This window comes from Triticum aestivum, chromosome 3D, assembly GCF_018294505.1.
Source record: "Triticum aestivum cultivar Chinese Spring chromosome 3D, IWGSC CS RefSeq v2.1, whole genome shotgun sequence".
NCBI classification, from domain to species: domain Eukaryota; kingdom Viridiplantae; phylum Streptophyta; class Magnoliopsida; order Poales; family Poaceae; genus Triticum; species Triticum aestivum.
In genome coordinates this window covers 508,710,578-508,725,285 of record NC_057802.1, presented here as the reverse complement: position 1 = coordinate 508,725,285, position 14,708 = coordinate 508,710,578, and the positions used below count along the sequence as shown (strand labels likewise).

Genomic DNA, 14,708 nt, shown 5'->3' with positions numbered 1-14,708 from the left:
ATCAACACTCACCTAATTGCTTAAACTCTGCTTCAACGATCTGGAACGGGAAGCAAATAAGTCGTGCCGTCTTGGTCAGAAAAAAGCAAAAAAAGAAACTGCATAATGTTAACCGAAGAACCGCATTATGATCAATACTCACCTAATTGCTTTGCTTAAAAGGGATTTTGCTTCAAGTAAAACACACACGCATATTTTGCATCTTGGCACGTTTGGTTATGCTTAAAAGTAGGCTTGGCACCTAAGGATGGTCACACTTGGGGCATATATCTCACACCGGATTACACAACTGGCTCTTCTTTCCACTAGCACCACAATAATTTCAGAAGCAAGCATAAAGGTGGCAAGTTTAATCAAATACGAAAGCAATGCACAAGCAACAGTATTGGAGGTGATGGGTCCAATACAACCAGGAGCAGATGGTTTGAGGATGAAGACAGAATTGACCAAGAGGGCCATGGATGTGGCCTACATGGGTTGTTAGGAGCAACTTCCAGCACTAAGCCCTGCTCCTGATTTTGATGATGGAACCAACTAGCCTACTATGCCTCTTTCTAGGGAGTTTCTAGGAGATGTTTATCTCCCATTTGGTCTCTGGACTGAAGTACCTTGCAAGCAAGAGTCCAATGCCTACTTAAGCCACTCAAACCTACACATCCCCCACTTTTACACCACCTTCGGCACAGGCGTGTGGGCCACACCAGTGTTTTTAACTCTGTAATTTAGTTGGTTTTGAGAGCTACTCAAAAAGGCTGATGAACACCATCCTGTTTTGGGCCCTTGGCTGCCTTTTCAGGAGGGCTTCTTTCCAGCAAGTGTCCCACCCACCAAGATGCTACATTCTGACGGTAAACTTGTTGCCGGAAGAAGTGCTAACCATGATCATTGTTGGAAGTGAACCATCATCACACTTGTCTAAAGAGGATTCAGCCTTAAGCAAGTGTGCATGAGCATTGAGCGATGACACGCATGCACATGAAGCTAGTTACCAAATGGCTGACAGCTGTGTTGCTCGAGCATATGATGGTCACAAATGATCAGGCTTCGGATTTAACCACCCACCAGCACGAGCATGACGGAATCATTGCCCACTGCGAAATCCCCCGGATGCTACTGACAAAACTGAATCATCAGCTTCCCCGATCGTTACCGGTCCGATCCGGCGGTCGACAGCGCATGGTAACAGATGAACAAGGACCATCAGGTGAGGGTGAGCTACCATATCTGCCCGATGGACCGGCTAATCGTGCCTGAACCCTCACTCTCACGCCAGCTAAAACCCCTCACAGACGCACAACTTCCTGTGGACTCCTCGTGTGGATATCATATTTACTGTACCGACCAACCGGGTTGCAGCCTTACAGTTAAGTTTGTGCACAGCAAGGCAAGCCATGTTGTGCCTGTGCACATCACACATGGATTCGGAGAGGTCGAAATTAAGATGCATGTATGTTTGAAGTACAGCAAAGGCAAGGCGTACCGGAGCAGTGCTCCTCCTGAAAGCCGTGCTGACAATTGGCTGCCTCCTCGTGAGGCTTACTGGTGAAGCAAGGTTGGTTGGGTGTCATCGAGTGGGGAAGTGGGCAGCTCCCCTTGGCCACCCAATCCGGTAAAGGATCTAGTATAAGACGGCCACCTCTCCCGGATGAAGAGAGAGTTGGAAGGACCGGAGAGCGGGTGCAGGTTTGCTGCCATGAGATGCTACTCTACTGAAGCATCAGCAAGGATTTCTAGCGGCAGGGGAAGCTCAAACAAGGTATGGTTGGACTGGCTGCATATATCCTTCTGTCTTATCTTGTTCTTACTAGGAAATAAGGTAGTTCTGAGGTGAAACTTGGCTACACCACCCCTGTATAGAGTAGGCATTAGATACATGATTTCCCCTTATATTTGTGTATGTATGTATTAGCAGTGCTACTTAGGAGGGTTGAAACTCTAGTGATGTCTTGAGACTCTTGACCAGAGCATGCATGGTGTCCAATCTTATTCATGTTCATTGATTGTTGTTGAGTTCTTGTTATCAATGGAATTGTTATTGCAGGGGTGTGGCTGGGAGAGATGTTAAGGAGATGGGCAAGAAGGGAAGCAGCTGGATCACTGCACTCAAGAAGGCCTTCACCACAAACCCCAAGGACAAGCCAACAAATGTGAGTACCACTACTTTAAACTCCCAAAAATGTGTTTTTCCCACTTGAAACGTGCAAAGGTTATTAGAGAAAACTAAAGGGCACGTGTGCTGGAAAAAAGAAGTTGGTTGCTCACCCAAACTCTTTGGCCTGAAGCAATCGCTGCATGCAAGCTGTATGCGCATGTAGACAGGTGCAGCAGTATCGTAGCGACAAATACACAGCCCTGTAACAAAGCCACTTTATCCTGCTCGTTGATCTGCACATGTGGTTTGTATTTTTACTGTATTATTTGCATCACATTTTCCGTTCTTTCGAACAGTTTTCTACTCGCAAGTTTTAGCAGTGGAAGAATTTTACGTGTAGGATTTTCGGGAAGATAACTGGGCGGTGAGATGTATTCATGGCAGGTGCAGCTGGTAGCGCAGTACCCGCAGCCGCCGCCGCCGCAGCCGCCGCAGCAGTACCGGGAGAGCGCGAGGGACAAGAAGCGATGGGGGTTCGGGCGGTCGCGGCAGCACGCCGACCCGGCGCCGCTGATGAGCATCCCGCTGTACCGGCAGCCGAGCAGCATCGAGAAGATCCTGGGCGACGCCGAGATGGAGCGGCAGTACTACGCCAGGCCGCCGGCGCAGTACCAGATCGCCCCCGCCAAGCCCACCACCGCCACCGTCGCCGCCACGGCGCCGACCACGCCCGCGGCGCGCGAGCGCGAGCGGGAGTGGGGGCGTGAGCGCGAGCGGGAGCGGGAGCGCGATGGCGGCGGCGACAAGCAGCAGCAGCACGCGGCGATGCTCCAGCTGCCTGCGCCGCCGTCCTCGCCGCCGCCGCTCATCCGGCGGTTCGACCACGACAGGGAGCAGCAGCAGAGGCTGCAGCGGCTGCAGCAGGGCAGGGCGGAGATGGCCGAGTGGCGGCAGCCGCAGCAGCATACCAGAACACGGGCGAGGCAGCGGGCCGTGGCGCCGGAGCAGGCCCGCGCGGCGGCCGTGGCGATCCAGGCCGCGTTCCGGGGCTACTCGGCGCGCCGGAGCTACCGGTCGCTGCGGGGCCTGATCCGGCTGCAGGCGGTGGTGCGCGGGCCCAGCGTGCGGCGGCAGACGGCGCACGCGATGCGGTGCATGCAGACGCTGGTGCGCGTGCAGGCCCAGGTGCGCGCCAGCCGCGTGGAGGCCATGGAGCGACGCAACGACCGCCACGGCGCCATGCTCCGGGACGGCCGCCGCTGGCGCTCCGGCTCGCAGGTGCGCACGCTCGCGAGTTGGTTCGTCTTTCCATTGAGTTTGAGACTAGCTCGTGCATGCACGTGACGAAGTTTTGGCCGTGCAACACGACGTCGGTGCAGGACGGCGGCATGTGGGACGACAGCCTGCTGAGCCGGGACGAGGCGGACGCGAGGACGAAGCGCAAGGCGGAGGCCGTGATGAAGCGCGAGCGAGCCCTCGCCTACTCCTACTCCCACCAGGTACGTACATACGTACGTACTCTACGTATTATCTTTCAGAAAAATTATACACACACAACACGATCGATCACGTACGTCTGACACAAGCAAAAGGGACAGGTGAATTCCTCCCGTCAGTCAAGCAGCGGGAGTAGTTACAGCAGATTAGCGAGAGGGTGACCCAACATCTCTTCCATCCATCCTCCCGACAGAGACCAGTAGGTGCAAAAAATTACTTTTCATTCTACGTAACCTAACGCACCGATCGGCCAGCTAAAAGCTAGCGAGCGAGCTACCGAGCGTCTTTTCTCCACTCAAGGTGTAGTGCCATTGTTGGAGAGTTGGAATGTGTCTTCTCTGCCCCTGTCAGGTCGGTCTCGCACGGGCTGTTTATACATTCTGTCAGTCCAACTGTAGTAGTTAGTGCATGTTCTGCATCGAGGATGCTTGGACGAATCATCTGAGAGAGACCTCTAGGTGAGTAAAACTTTTCTTCTGCTTCGATTCGATGGTGTCGACGGGCCAACCAAAATCACACTGTCAACGTTCGTTTTTCTTTGTCAGAGGTGTAGTGTCATTGTGTTGTTTATCTGAAACTAGGCGTGCTGTCGTTGTCAGTAGGTACTTGGATGGTTTAATATGCTTTCCCTGCACTTGTCAGTCTCACGATGTGTGATTAAGCCAGTTCTTTTAGAAGATAATATGTTCCTAATTTGTTTCTGGCTTATTTAGCACCCTAATTTGCTCATGTCGGTGTTCTCTTGGCACGTGGACGGATGTAGGTGATGAAGTCGACGCCGATGGCGGCCCACGCGATCCTGGCTGACCTCCAGTCGGGCCGGAACCCATGGTGGTGGTCGCCCATCGACCGCAGCAGCCACGAGCGCGAGTACCCCCGCCACGTCGAGCCAGCTGTCAGCCGGCCCAGGCCCACGCTCGCCGTCGCGCGCCGCGAGATGAGCATGAGCATGATGACGCCCATGTCCACGGCCGGGCACCGCGAGATGAACATGATGACGCCGATCTCGACGACGGCCGCGCACCGCCAGATGAACACGATGACGCCGATCTCGACGACGGCCGCGCACCGCCAGATGAGCATGGCGACGCCGATGACGACGGCCGCGAACACGCCGGCGCGGTCGGTGGTGTCGGCCTACTACAAGCAGCCCAGCAACAAGCCCGCGCGGGGCGCACGAGGAGCGGCGCCGCCGTCGAGCCACGGCGGCGGCAGCGTCCGCGACGACGAGAGCCTGACGAGCTGCCCGGCGTTCGGCGTGCCCAACTACATGACGCCGACCATGTCGGCGTCCGCCAAGGCCCGGGCGCGCGCGCACCTGCTGCAGCAGCAGCTGGACAAGGAGCGGCGCGCGGCGGAGCAGAAGCCCAGGTTCTCGTTCGGGCTCGGGCAGAGCATCGGGAGCTGGGCCAAGAGCCCGTTCTGGCGGGGCGGCGGCGGCGGCGGGGAGCAGTCGGCCGCGCCGTCGCGGGTGGGCACGCCGGCGGCGTCCACGGCGGGCGGGGGCGGCCGCCACAAGCACCGGCGGTCCGTCAGCGGGCTCAGCGTCGACTCCACCGTGTCCATGCCGGCCGGCGTCGGCCGTCGGTCGTTCAAGTAGCTCGCGCGATCTCCTTTCGATCTTCTCCATGATACTTTGGTTGGTCTCTGCCCGGTGTAACAATCTGTATCGTGTGCTTGGTTTGGTGCGTGTCTCTCTCGATCTTTGCATGTCACATTCGTTTGATGATAGCAGTGTGATTCGTTGTGCTTGGTTTACCCGCGGCTGCAGGTTTCCCTTTCGTGAGTGCGTGCCTTCGGTTTTTGAGGGGCCGGTGGCTGTGGTGTAAATGCAGTACCGCGGAGAGTTCATGGAACATAGTTTGTGTGCGTTCGTATGTGTTCCGGTTTGCGTGTCCTTGTCATAAGATCGTAAATTTGTGCCTCGAGATCGCCTGTCTCGACAAAATTTCATCAGACGTCTCACCATTCGCTTTCAGTGGGAGGAGACATTCCCGTCGACTACAAGGTGCTTACGGTGACTTTGTAAAATCTCAAGATGATATGCCGGCTCAGTCTCTGAGAGATGCTCATAAAGTCATAAGGGTAGGGTGTGCGTGTGTGTTCATAGGGTGAGTGTATGTGCGTTTATATGAGCGCTTGCGTCTGTACTGTGTTCAAAAAAAAGAAAAGGTTGTTCTTCCGAGAACAATGCCAAGCAATCAAGGCACGACAACGGCTGATGGTGAACAAGGCGCAACAATAAGGCATGAAGCGCTGGAGGGCGACACCAGGGGAGATGTGGCCGTCAGGCCCAAGAGAAGAGTCAACCGGCCGGCTCACAACTTTGGCCCTGAGTGGGCCCAGTAATGTAAACTGCTCCTTTTGTCTCATAATATAAGAGTGTTTTTAATGTCAAAAATGTTCTTATATTATGGAACGGTGAGAGTATATCTTAAATCTACGACATCGTGATTAGGACAGTCACTTCGAACGTGACAACACCCGTCAATGTCTACATGTGCTTCCTAAACAGGAACCCTACAAGATGGTGCAGCAGACGGCGGTGGGGGTGATCTAAGGGCATCATCTACTATGGAGGCAAAATCCCAACCAGTAGCGACACAATTGGCTCCACCTCATCCTCATAGTCGGGGCCAACACGGCCACCCTAGCTATCTAGGCAGATAACTTCTACTTGGTCGACTTCCAGGTGAAAGGCGGCGCCTGGTACACCTTCAAGGGCCATAATTACCTCATTCTCGTCTCAAGAGGACTCTCCTTCCAGGATGACATCATTCTTGGTTCAACCAGATTCTCCTTTAAGGATAACTTTGACGTTCTCACCGACGATAAGATGTTAGGAGACATGCAGATCCATCGCCATAAGGGCATGTACAATGGGGGCAGTTGTATAGTTCTGCCCCATGCCTGCACGTAGATAAAATTGTATGGAGCAGCTATTGGAGGCCATCAGCATCCAACGCAGGCATTAGCTCTCCAGGACCCACTGTTTCAGCTTGCCTCCATTCGGTACTCTCTCCCCTGAGTGTTCTTCCCATGCGTGACCTCATCTTTCTATTGCTTTACCCTCTAAATTTTGCTTTTGTCAATGAGGAGCCGGGGTTTTCTGCAAGATCCTGTTTCACTCTACAGGCAACTGGTTGAGCTGAGCTGGAGCATCTAAACTGACGTGGTGTACTGGAGCAGCGGTCCAAGCTGGATCGTTGGCCATGCCCTAAGGACACTATCAGGGAGGGGGCACCGCCCCCCCCCCCCCCCCCCCCCCCCCCCCACCCAACCTTAATTTTGCTTTTGCCCCCTGACAACCTGAATTGGCTCCACCGGTGAGGACAAGGTACGTGAAGCTCTTGCAGCCATTAGTGTCTCATGCTAGTCATAGACGGTGCGTTGGTAGCGTGGGCCGGGGTTGGCCATGCCTCGGAGGAGATGATCAGGCTTTCCCTCCACTAGAAGGATGAATCGTGTGCTTTGATAAGTTTAAGTCAGAAGAAGAAGTGGGGCAAAATACCTAAGGCAAAGAAGATCAAGGACTTGAGCAAGCCCAAAATGGTGGATGTCTCGTCGACTGCAAAGAACTTCATCCTCGTCCCCCAGTTGACGGGTTGTGATAAAAAAATCCCAAAGAGACTTCTAGAAAGGAGCTTAGGGCATATTCAATAGTGATTACATGCATCATAGTTTGTAATTTGCCTTGTAAAAACTTTTTAATGATGTCTCATGTAATAAATAATGAAGAGTGAGTGTGAGGTACTACGATATTATCAACGCTCTAGCATTGTCACTATTGGTGTAAATGTTCCTCATGTTAAGAATAGTGTTCCTGACAAGGTGACCTATGGGTGCATTTTTTGGGCTATATATTTTCCTAAATACTTCCTAGTGCAGCTGCGCTCGTTCGCTGGCGCGAGCGCACGCACTGCAGCGCAGCTCGTTTGCCGCGACCGGTCGCACATTTTACTCGCATGCACTAAATGACAATTCAATATTTATTGATGATAGCGACAGCTAAGGGGACCGCGTCCCATAATTACGGAAGAGATACTAACGCGCATGCATGTGCTGACACACTCTTTATTCCGTTTCATTTTAAAAAAAAGTAATAACTTTTCAACCGAGTGTCGAAACAAAGATCCGTTTTCACCGTTAGGTTTCTCGCGACGAGATCTTCAAAACTAGATCCCATATGAGCACGTTTTGATAATTTTTAAAAAATAAGCAACTTTGATCCTAAACGATGCAACTTTAGTTTTAAACATAAGCAACTTTTTATTAAATTATATGTACTAATGAATTTATCAAGCAAGTATGTCATATACCACTTAGAAATCACGGCAAATAATATTTTTGACCGTATATGGGCAACTAAGCATCTTCGGTAGCCAACTTTGGTGATGACAACATATTTTGATAGGATAGTTGCATGGATTTGCCAGGACAGTTGCTTGGTTTTGTTATTAAAATTGTTGCTTGGTTTTTGTTTTTTGTTAAGATGGTTGCTTGGTTTATTAGGTCTGTTGCTTGGTTTGCTTAGACATTATGCATTGTGTGTTTTGATAATGTAGTTGCATGGATTTGCCAGGACAGTTGCTTGGTTTTGTTAGGATAGTTGCTTAGTTTTGTTAGGACAGTTGCTTGATTTATTAGGACAATCGATTGGTTTTGTTATGACAGTTGCTTGGTTTACTAGGACAGATGCTTGGTTTGTTAGGTCAGTTGCTTGGTTTTTACACAAACCAAGATGATAGGAAGTCATATTAGACAAACAAGAAGAGTTGCTTACTGATAACACTAAAGTTGCCTATATACCACACAGAGTTGCTCAAAAAAAAGTTCATCAAAACCTATCCATATGGGATCTAGTTTTGAAGAACTCGTCGCAAGAAACCCAATGGTGAAAACGGATCTGAATTTCGATACTCGAATCAAAAGTTATGGCTTTTTAAATTTTTTGAAACTCAAATTAATGCATGCGAACTGACGTGGCAGAGCATCTTCCTAATCACGCGGGGGACAGCAGAGTGGGGGACCGGTTCTTCCCTTTTCCAGCGGTCGGACGGCACGCGCAGTGGTCCCTTCCATATTAGGAAGGTGCGCTCGGCTAGACTGCTGGGCGCGCGTGCGCCCGCTAGCCATGTCCATATATTTTTAGATTGTCAAGCCCCAGACATTACAAGGCACAAACTAATAAAAAATTGGAAGAAAAAGAGGTAAATGCACCATTAGCGCTTGAACTTGATAGGCATGGTCACTTTGATGAGTATAGTTAGGACATACAGAAAAGTGGTGCATGAACTTGGCTTTCGTGTGCTATATGATGCATTTGTCATTTGTACATGTTAATTCCGCTGACGTGGCACTATATTTCCTTTTGAAGTCGTCTACTTTGCCAACATGGGTCCCACCAACAGTGGAGGATGATTTTTTTTTTTTTGGAGGTGCGGTGGACTCTAAAGCATTAATTGTCACTTACTATCACCGTCTCTGTTTACTCTATTGACGGGCATGATAAATCTTTCAGGTCACTTATAACTTGCTAATCTATAACATATGGCATATGAACGGGAAGCGCCGCCCTCGCGCCACTGATCACTGCAAGGGGTTCATCGTCATCGGTTTGTGTCAACCCGTGAACGAAGGAACTGGCCCTTCATTGAACGTGTGTGATGAACTTGGAGGTCACGATTGGTGGCTACTTACATACGGCCAAATAAGGTGGGTACTACTCACGACACAATAAAACGGGGTTTCTCTTTCCCAGGATATGTTTAACAGGTGATTTGACTTGTATACGTAAAACAAAATCGCTGGAATTCAAGGTAGCACCCCACCTCGCCCTACCGAGACCTACGCGTGTGGTCTCACCTCTCAACGACCTACAAATAGTATTAGAACAAAAAATGATATTTTTAGAAGATTGTCAAACCCTGAACAATAAAAGGCATAAATAAGATAAAAATGGAAGAAAAAGAGGTAAATGCACTATTGGTGCTTGAACTTGCCACGGATGGTCACTTTGATGACTATAGTTGTGACACACAGAAAAGTGGTGCATGAATTTGGCTTTTGTGTGCTATACGGCGCGTTTGTTGTTTGTAGATGTTAATTCCGCTGATGTGGCACTGTATGTCCTTTTGAAGCGTCTACTCTATTGACATGGATCTCACATGTCAGCGGCCTACAAATAGTATTAGAACAAAAAATGGTTGGCTCATGGATTTGACCTATACTAACCTACATGCTTGCTTAGCCGCACCAATCCTTACATTTTCTAATCTAAATGGATGCGTTTGCTTTATATCCTTTCGGCGAACAGCATAAATTAAGAATTTAAATGCGAATGAAAAATATACCTTTGCGTTATATCCTTTCGGGTGACCAACATAAATTAAGAATTTTAATTCGATGATAATGATACAACCACGGGGGTTCAAAACAGTGACCCCACGCTATCAGGCCCTCCTTGCTAGCCACTCCAATATAAGACATTTCAAGTCAGTAAAGGATAATTAATGTTTATGTCTGTAACAAAATTAAAAAGTATTCATGTAACTAAAAATTACATTAAAAATGTTCATATTATTTAAAAAATACATATTATTATCAGATATATTTACATAATTTTATGGGATAATACATCCTAACATACGGGGGTGGTTACCCTCATGTCTTATATACTACCATAGTAGCATATATACTATTTTATCATTCGAAGTATGTTTATATACTATATCTAAGATATTTCAAAGCAAGCCATATGAAAAAATTGCATGTGAGTCCATAATGTTTGTATAGTTGAAAATACCTTTATATTTGTATGTATAAAATAATATTATAATAAAATAGTACATACTACCTAAAAGTACTATATATACTACTCAAGTATTTTTATATACTACATATTACACGTACACACTCTAGGTTTTAAAATATACTACATACAACATACAAAACTCACATGAGGTTAACTACCCCTGGGCGGTAGGAAACATTAATTTTATAATAATTATCAATTATAAAATGTTTATGATATTCTAAAAAAATATGCTGTAAATAATATAAGTAATAAATAAATAAAATTATCATTATTTAAAAACATGTGTTATTATAAAACACATCCACATAATTATAAAATATTTATGGATTATAAACGCTTGAATAATTTAAATATTATTCATTTGTGGATCGAAGTCTGGGGGCATACTGGGCTCATATTTATTTTTCCATACATATTTTTCTCTTTATTTTAGTTTACAATAATATATGTTGTTTAGAAAGCACACAAACTTTATTAAAACATGTGAACACTTTTTAAAAGCAACATAAAATAATTCTTAAAGGATGAACACCTTTATATACTATATGAATATTTTATTATGATCGTGAGCATTTATTTAAATATATAAGAAACTTTAAGAATGACTTTATTCTATTTTATTACATATGACATTTTTTAAATTATATAAATATCTTGTAACTCATAACATAATTATATGGGTATTTTTTAATTTGTAAGTGGACATTTTCTTAAATTACATTAACAATTTTAATGTATTCATTTTATATTAAATGACATGAAGATTTTTTAATAAAAATACATGAACATTTTTAGTATAATTTATTTTGTTACAGACATATCCTGAAGAATCATGAACGTCGTTAATTGGAGTGGGATAATCTGCGTTCGTCAAATCGAACACATGTATTGCCTATATAGGTCGGCAGTTCCAATCCCCCCATCCGATGCTACGCCGGCTGAGTAGACGGCTTCAAACGAAAACAAGGTGCCATCGCAGCTCAATTAAGGTCCACAGACGGCAAATGCACTATATTGCACGCGAAAGCCAAGTTCATGCACCACTTTTTTGTATGCCACAACTACAGACACCAAAGTGATCAGCTATGGTCACCACACAAAAAAAAAGGTAATCGGCCGTGGCAAATTCAAGCACCATGGTGCATTTACCTCCAAGAAAAATCCAAAGGGATGCTCCAAGGGGGGCAAACCGAGCAAAACACAAAAGAAAAGTGGAACACTGAAGTCAGCGAGGCACACACATAACCCAGTCCATCTATCTGTCCCTAGCTCGCGCAATAGTACTCATCAGTAGCTGGGTCTCGATCGCCCGCTGCTTGCTGCCAAGTACCTGCACGGCGGCACCATAGACCGCCACTGTTGCATCGAAGATATTTCTGAATAAATGGCTTAAGCAGGTTCAGTTCCGGCTCACTCAAGACAGCCCAGAGAAAGCGAGCCAGGGGACACCTGTTTGATTCCAGCAAGAACTCTGACAGATAGCACCAGTTTTCCCAGGTTGTAGTACTGAATTGGCTGCATAAATCAAGTACCCAAATCCAAAGCAATATAAATATATTTCTTCGATTAAATGGGGTCAAAAGCAATATACATTTGCCTTGACATCATATCATAGTACAAAAGAATGTGATATCACAGTACTAGTAGCACAAAAGAATAGCAACAGCAATAACACCAAATCGACAACATCTTGGATGGAGGCGCCGCTCCCCACACCGGGCGAAGATGCAGGAAGCGCGGAGGCTCGCCGCTCAGACATGGTAGGCGTCGGCCCAGTTCTTGGCGCGGCGGAGGTCGTCGTCGCCATCGTCGTCCTCGGCGTCGTCGAGGCGCAGGGAGAAGGCGAGCGCGAGGGCGGCCCACTCGAGGACGAAGATGGCGGTGCCGAGCCCGCCGACCATCTTGAGGATGACGGCGCCGTCGTCGTCGCGGACGTAGGACTGGAGCTCGGCGAGGAAGTCGGCGGTGCGGGTGAATGCGAGCAGCGCGACGGCGCCCTGGAAGATAGCGGTGAGCGCGGCGCCCGCCGTGTGCGCGGTGTGCCAGGGCGCCGGGTTGGCCGGGCCGGCCGTGAAGGAGCCGGAGCAGCCCGCGGCGGAGAAGACGGCGGTGAGCGCGTGGAGGAAGACGAGGAGCAGGCCGCACGGGGACGGCAGGAGGCGGAGGGAGAGGGTGAGGAAGATGCAGCTGGAGGCCGCGCCCAGCAGCGCGTAGTTGCAGAGGAGGAACGCCTTGTGCGTGTGCACCTTGCCGGACGCCATCGCAGCCGGGGACGGTCGGGAGTTGCCGCGTGCTCGGATCGAGGGAGACTTGCTTGCTTGGTGGGCTTGATCGGGAGTGGGGATGAGGAGTGAGGAGTGGAGGAGAGGGGCGGGCGGGTTTTATGCCGCGCGGCGCGGGGGAGATGGCCGTTGGGGGCGCGGCGCTAGGGGCAACGGCTAGTCGGGAGAGAGCCGTTGCTTTGCTTTGCCTTCCAGTGGGCAGCCAGCCCGGTCAGAGAGCCTGGCCCGTGGGCAGTCGCCTTCTTTCGGTTTTTCTAAGTAAACCAAATTAATTAGAACCCTCTTTTTGTAAGGTAAAACCATGAGGGTGACTTTATTCAGTTTGGCATAAAATAAATTGAAAACGCCCTTAATTCATTTCCAAAGAAATCTAAATAATTCAAGTATGATAACTATGAGTCCGTTTCAGTTATAAAAAAAACGTATGAACCCGCTTTGTATTTACACCCTCTCAAGTTGTCCCAAGTTAGAATCTGTGTCCTAGCATATATGTTCTAGGAGAAACAATATTGTAAGAAATAATATACTCCCTCTGTTCACTTATATAAGACGTTTAAGCCTGTTCAGACAGTGCTCTAAACAGTTCAAAACCAGCTGTCTTAAACGCCTTATAAAAACGAACGGAGGGAGTATATTTTTTTGCAGGAAACACTATCAAAAGACAGTGCTTACCCTTGTCCCAAGGCGATCTACCGTGGGAATAAGGTATGCTTGTCTCGCCCTCGTTTTGATGATGCTTCCATGTATCGTAGGGATGTGTGTCACTCGATATGGTTCTTCGGTTTTGGTGTATTTTTTCTATAGGATTGTCTCGGCTGTGTTGTCCTGCCGAGTGGCCAACATGGTCCTCTGACTGTACGTCTTGGTCGTCCGACTTTAGCTCCGAACCGGCGAAGGTTGGCAAGTGTTAGTCTCATCGGAGAGCGTGCAAGGTTTGTGTTCTTTGACTCCGTTTGACCCAAACTTGGATGTTCTACAGGCCATATCTATCGTTTTCTTTTTCGGGCGACGGTTTGCTATGCAGATCGCAACCGCTGACGTCTTCTGGTATACATCGACGACATTCCAGTCGTTGCTTCTACAAACTCCTGGATATAAACAAGTTTGCTCCACTGGGACAGAGGCCCAGGAGCGGCAACGAGCTTTGCTCATGGCGCGTCGTTGGTGGATGCAGGAGGCACCCCCAGGAATTTGAATGTATTCTTAAATTTTCTATAAGGGTGTTTTTATAAGGGTTTGTGCTACTTAATATATGGTTTTTGGCCTTTTTAACAAAACCAAAAAAAGAAAAACCTAACCACTTATTTTTCAGATTTAATAATAATTGAAAGCCTAGGGACAAGATCATATTTAACAACTTTGTTGCCGGTAGAAGTGACATAATTGGCACAAAGTAGTATTTACAACATTTGGGAGGGACTGAAGTGTCAGATAGGTAGGGACATGGTTTTGAACATTTGAAAAGGGTTCAAGTTTTGTACCATAGAATTTCACATAACTTGTTTACATGGTTGGACACTGCTTTATGGCAATGTCACATAGGATGTGAGAGCGAGAAACCAAGAGATGGTCTCTTATAGATATTCTTTTCTAATTTAATTAGTCATCATTAACTGCTAGAGATGTAAGAGTGAACCATTTTACACTGTGTTTTGACTTTGAGAAAAACACCCAAGAAGCTAGTGTTGCCTTCTTCTGTTTCGGTGCCTAAACCGGTTGTGCTCAATTTATTTTCCTGCTTTCTGAACTGCACCTGAGCTACACTAGCAGTGCTAGCGCTGCAGTGACCAAAGGCCTGCCCATCCTGAAACGGACTCAACTGCTTGAGACTGAATGTGCACAACTGAAGCGCGAAAAGATATAAGTGTTGAATCTAAGGTAAAAACACTGCATTAGCGCAGCAATTCACATCCAACATAGTTGAACTACGTGAGATGTGTGTATCCACAACCTCCTAGTACTATTTTCAATCCAAACGATGATAACGGTAACAGCCAAGTGTCAAAGAGAAAACGGAACA

General features: G+C 47.8%; 2 protein-coding genes across 3 annotated transcripts; one reads left to right on the top strand and one right to left on the bottom strand.

Annotated features, from left to right (window-relative positions):
- Window positions 1–1,498: 1,498 nt before the first annotated feature.
- Window positions 1,499–5,474, top strand: LOC123080064 (protein IQ-DOMAIN 13). 2 transcript variants are annotated; one of them, XM_044502924.1, is made up of 5 exons: window positions 1,499–1,756; window positions 2,042–2,147; window positions 2,537–3,370; window positions 3,472–3,591; window positions 4,353–5,474. In XM_044502924.1, exons 2-5 carry the CDS (start codon window positions 2,070–2,072, stop codon window positions 5,187–5,189), a joined length of 1,869 nt encoding a protein of 622 aa, XP_044358859.1. In that variant the 5' UTR covers window positions 1,499–1,756; window positions 2,042–2,069; the 3' UTR covers window positions 5,190–5,474. The 2 variants fall into 2 exon arrangements, with proteins under 2 accessions (XP_044358859.1, XP_044358860.1); XM_044502925.1 differs by having other exon boundaries at window positions 1,502–1,756; window positions 2,493–3,370.
- A 6,473-nt stretch (window positions 5,475–11,947) lies between these two features.
- LOC123075117 (uncharacterized) lies at window positions 11,948–12,773 on the bottom strand. Its single transcript, XM_044497790.1, has one exon. The coding sequence runs from the start codon at window positions 12,665–12,667 to the stop codon at window positions 12,158–12,160; it is 510 nt and encodes a 169-aa protein (XP_044353725.1). The 5' UTR covers window positions 12,668–12,773; the 3' UTR covers window positions 11,948–12,157.
- Between the last annotated feature and the right edge of the window lie 1,935 nt (window positions 12,774–14,708).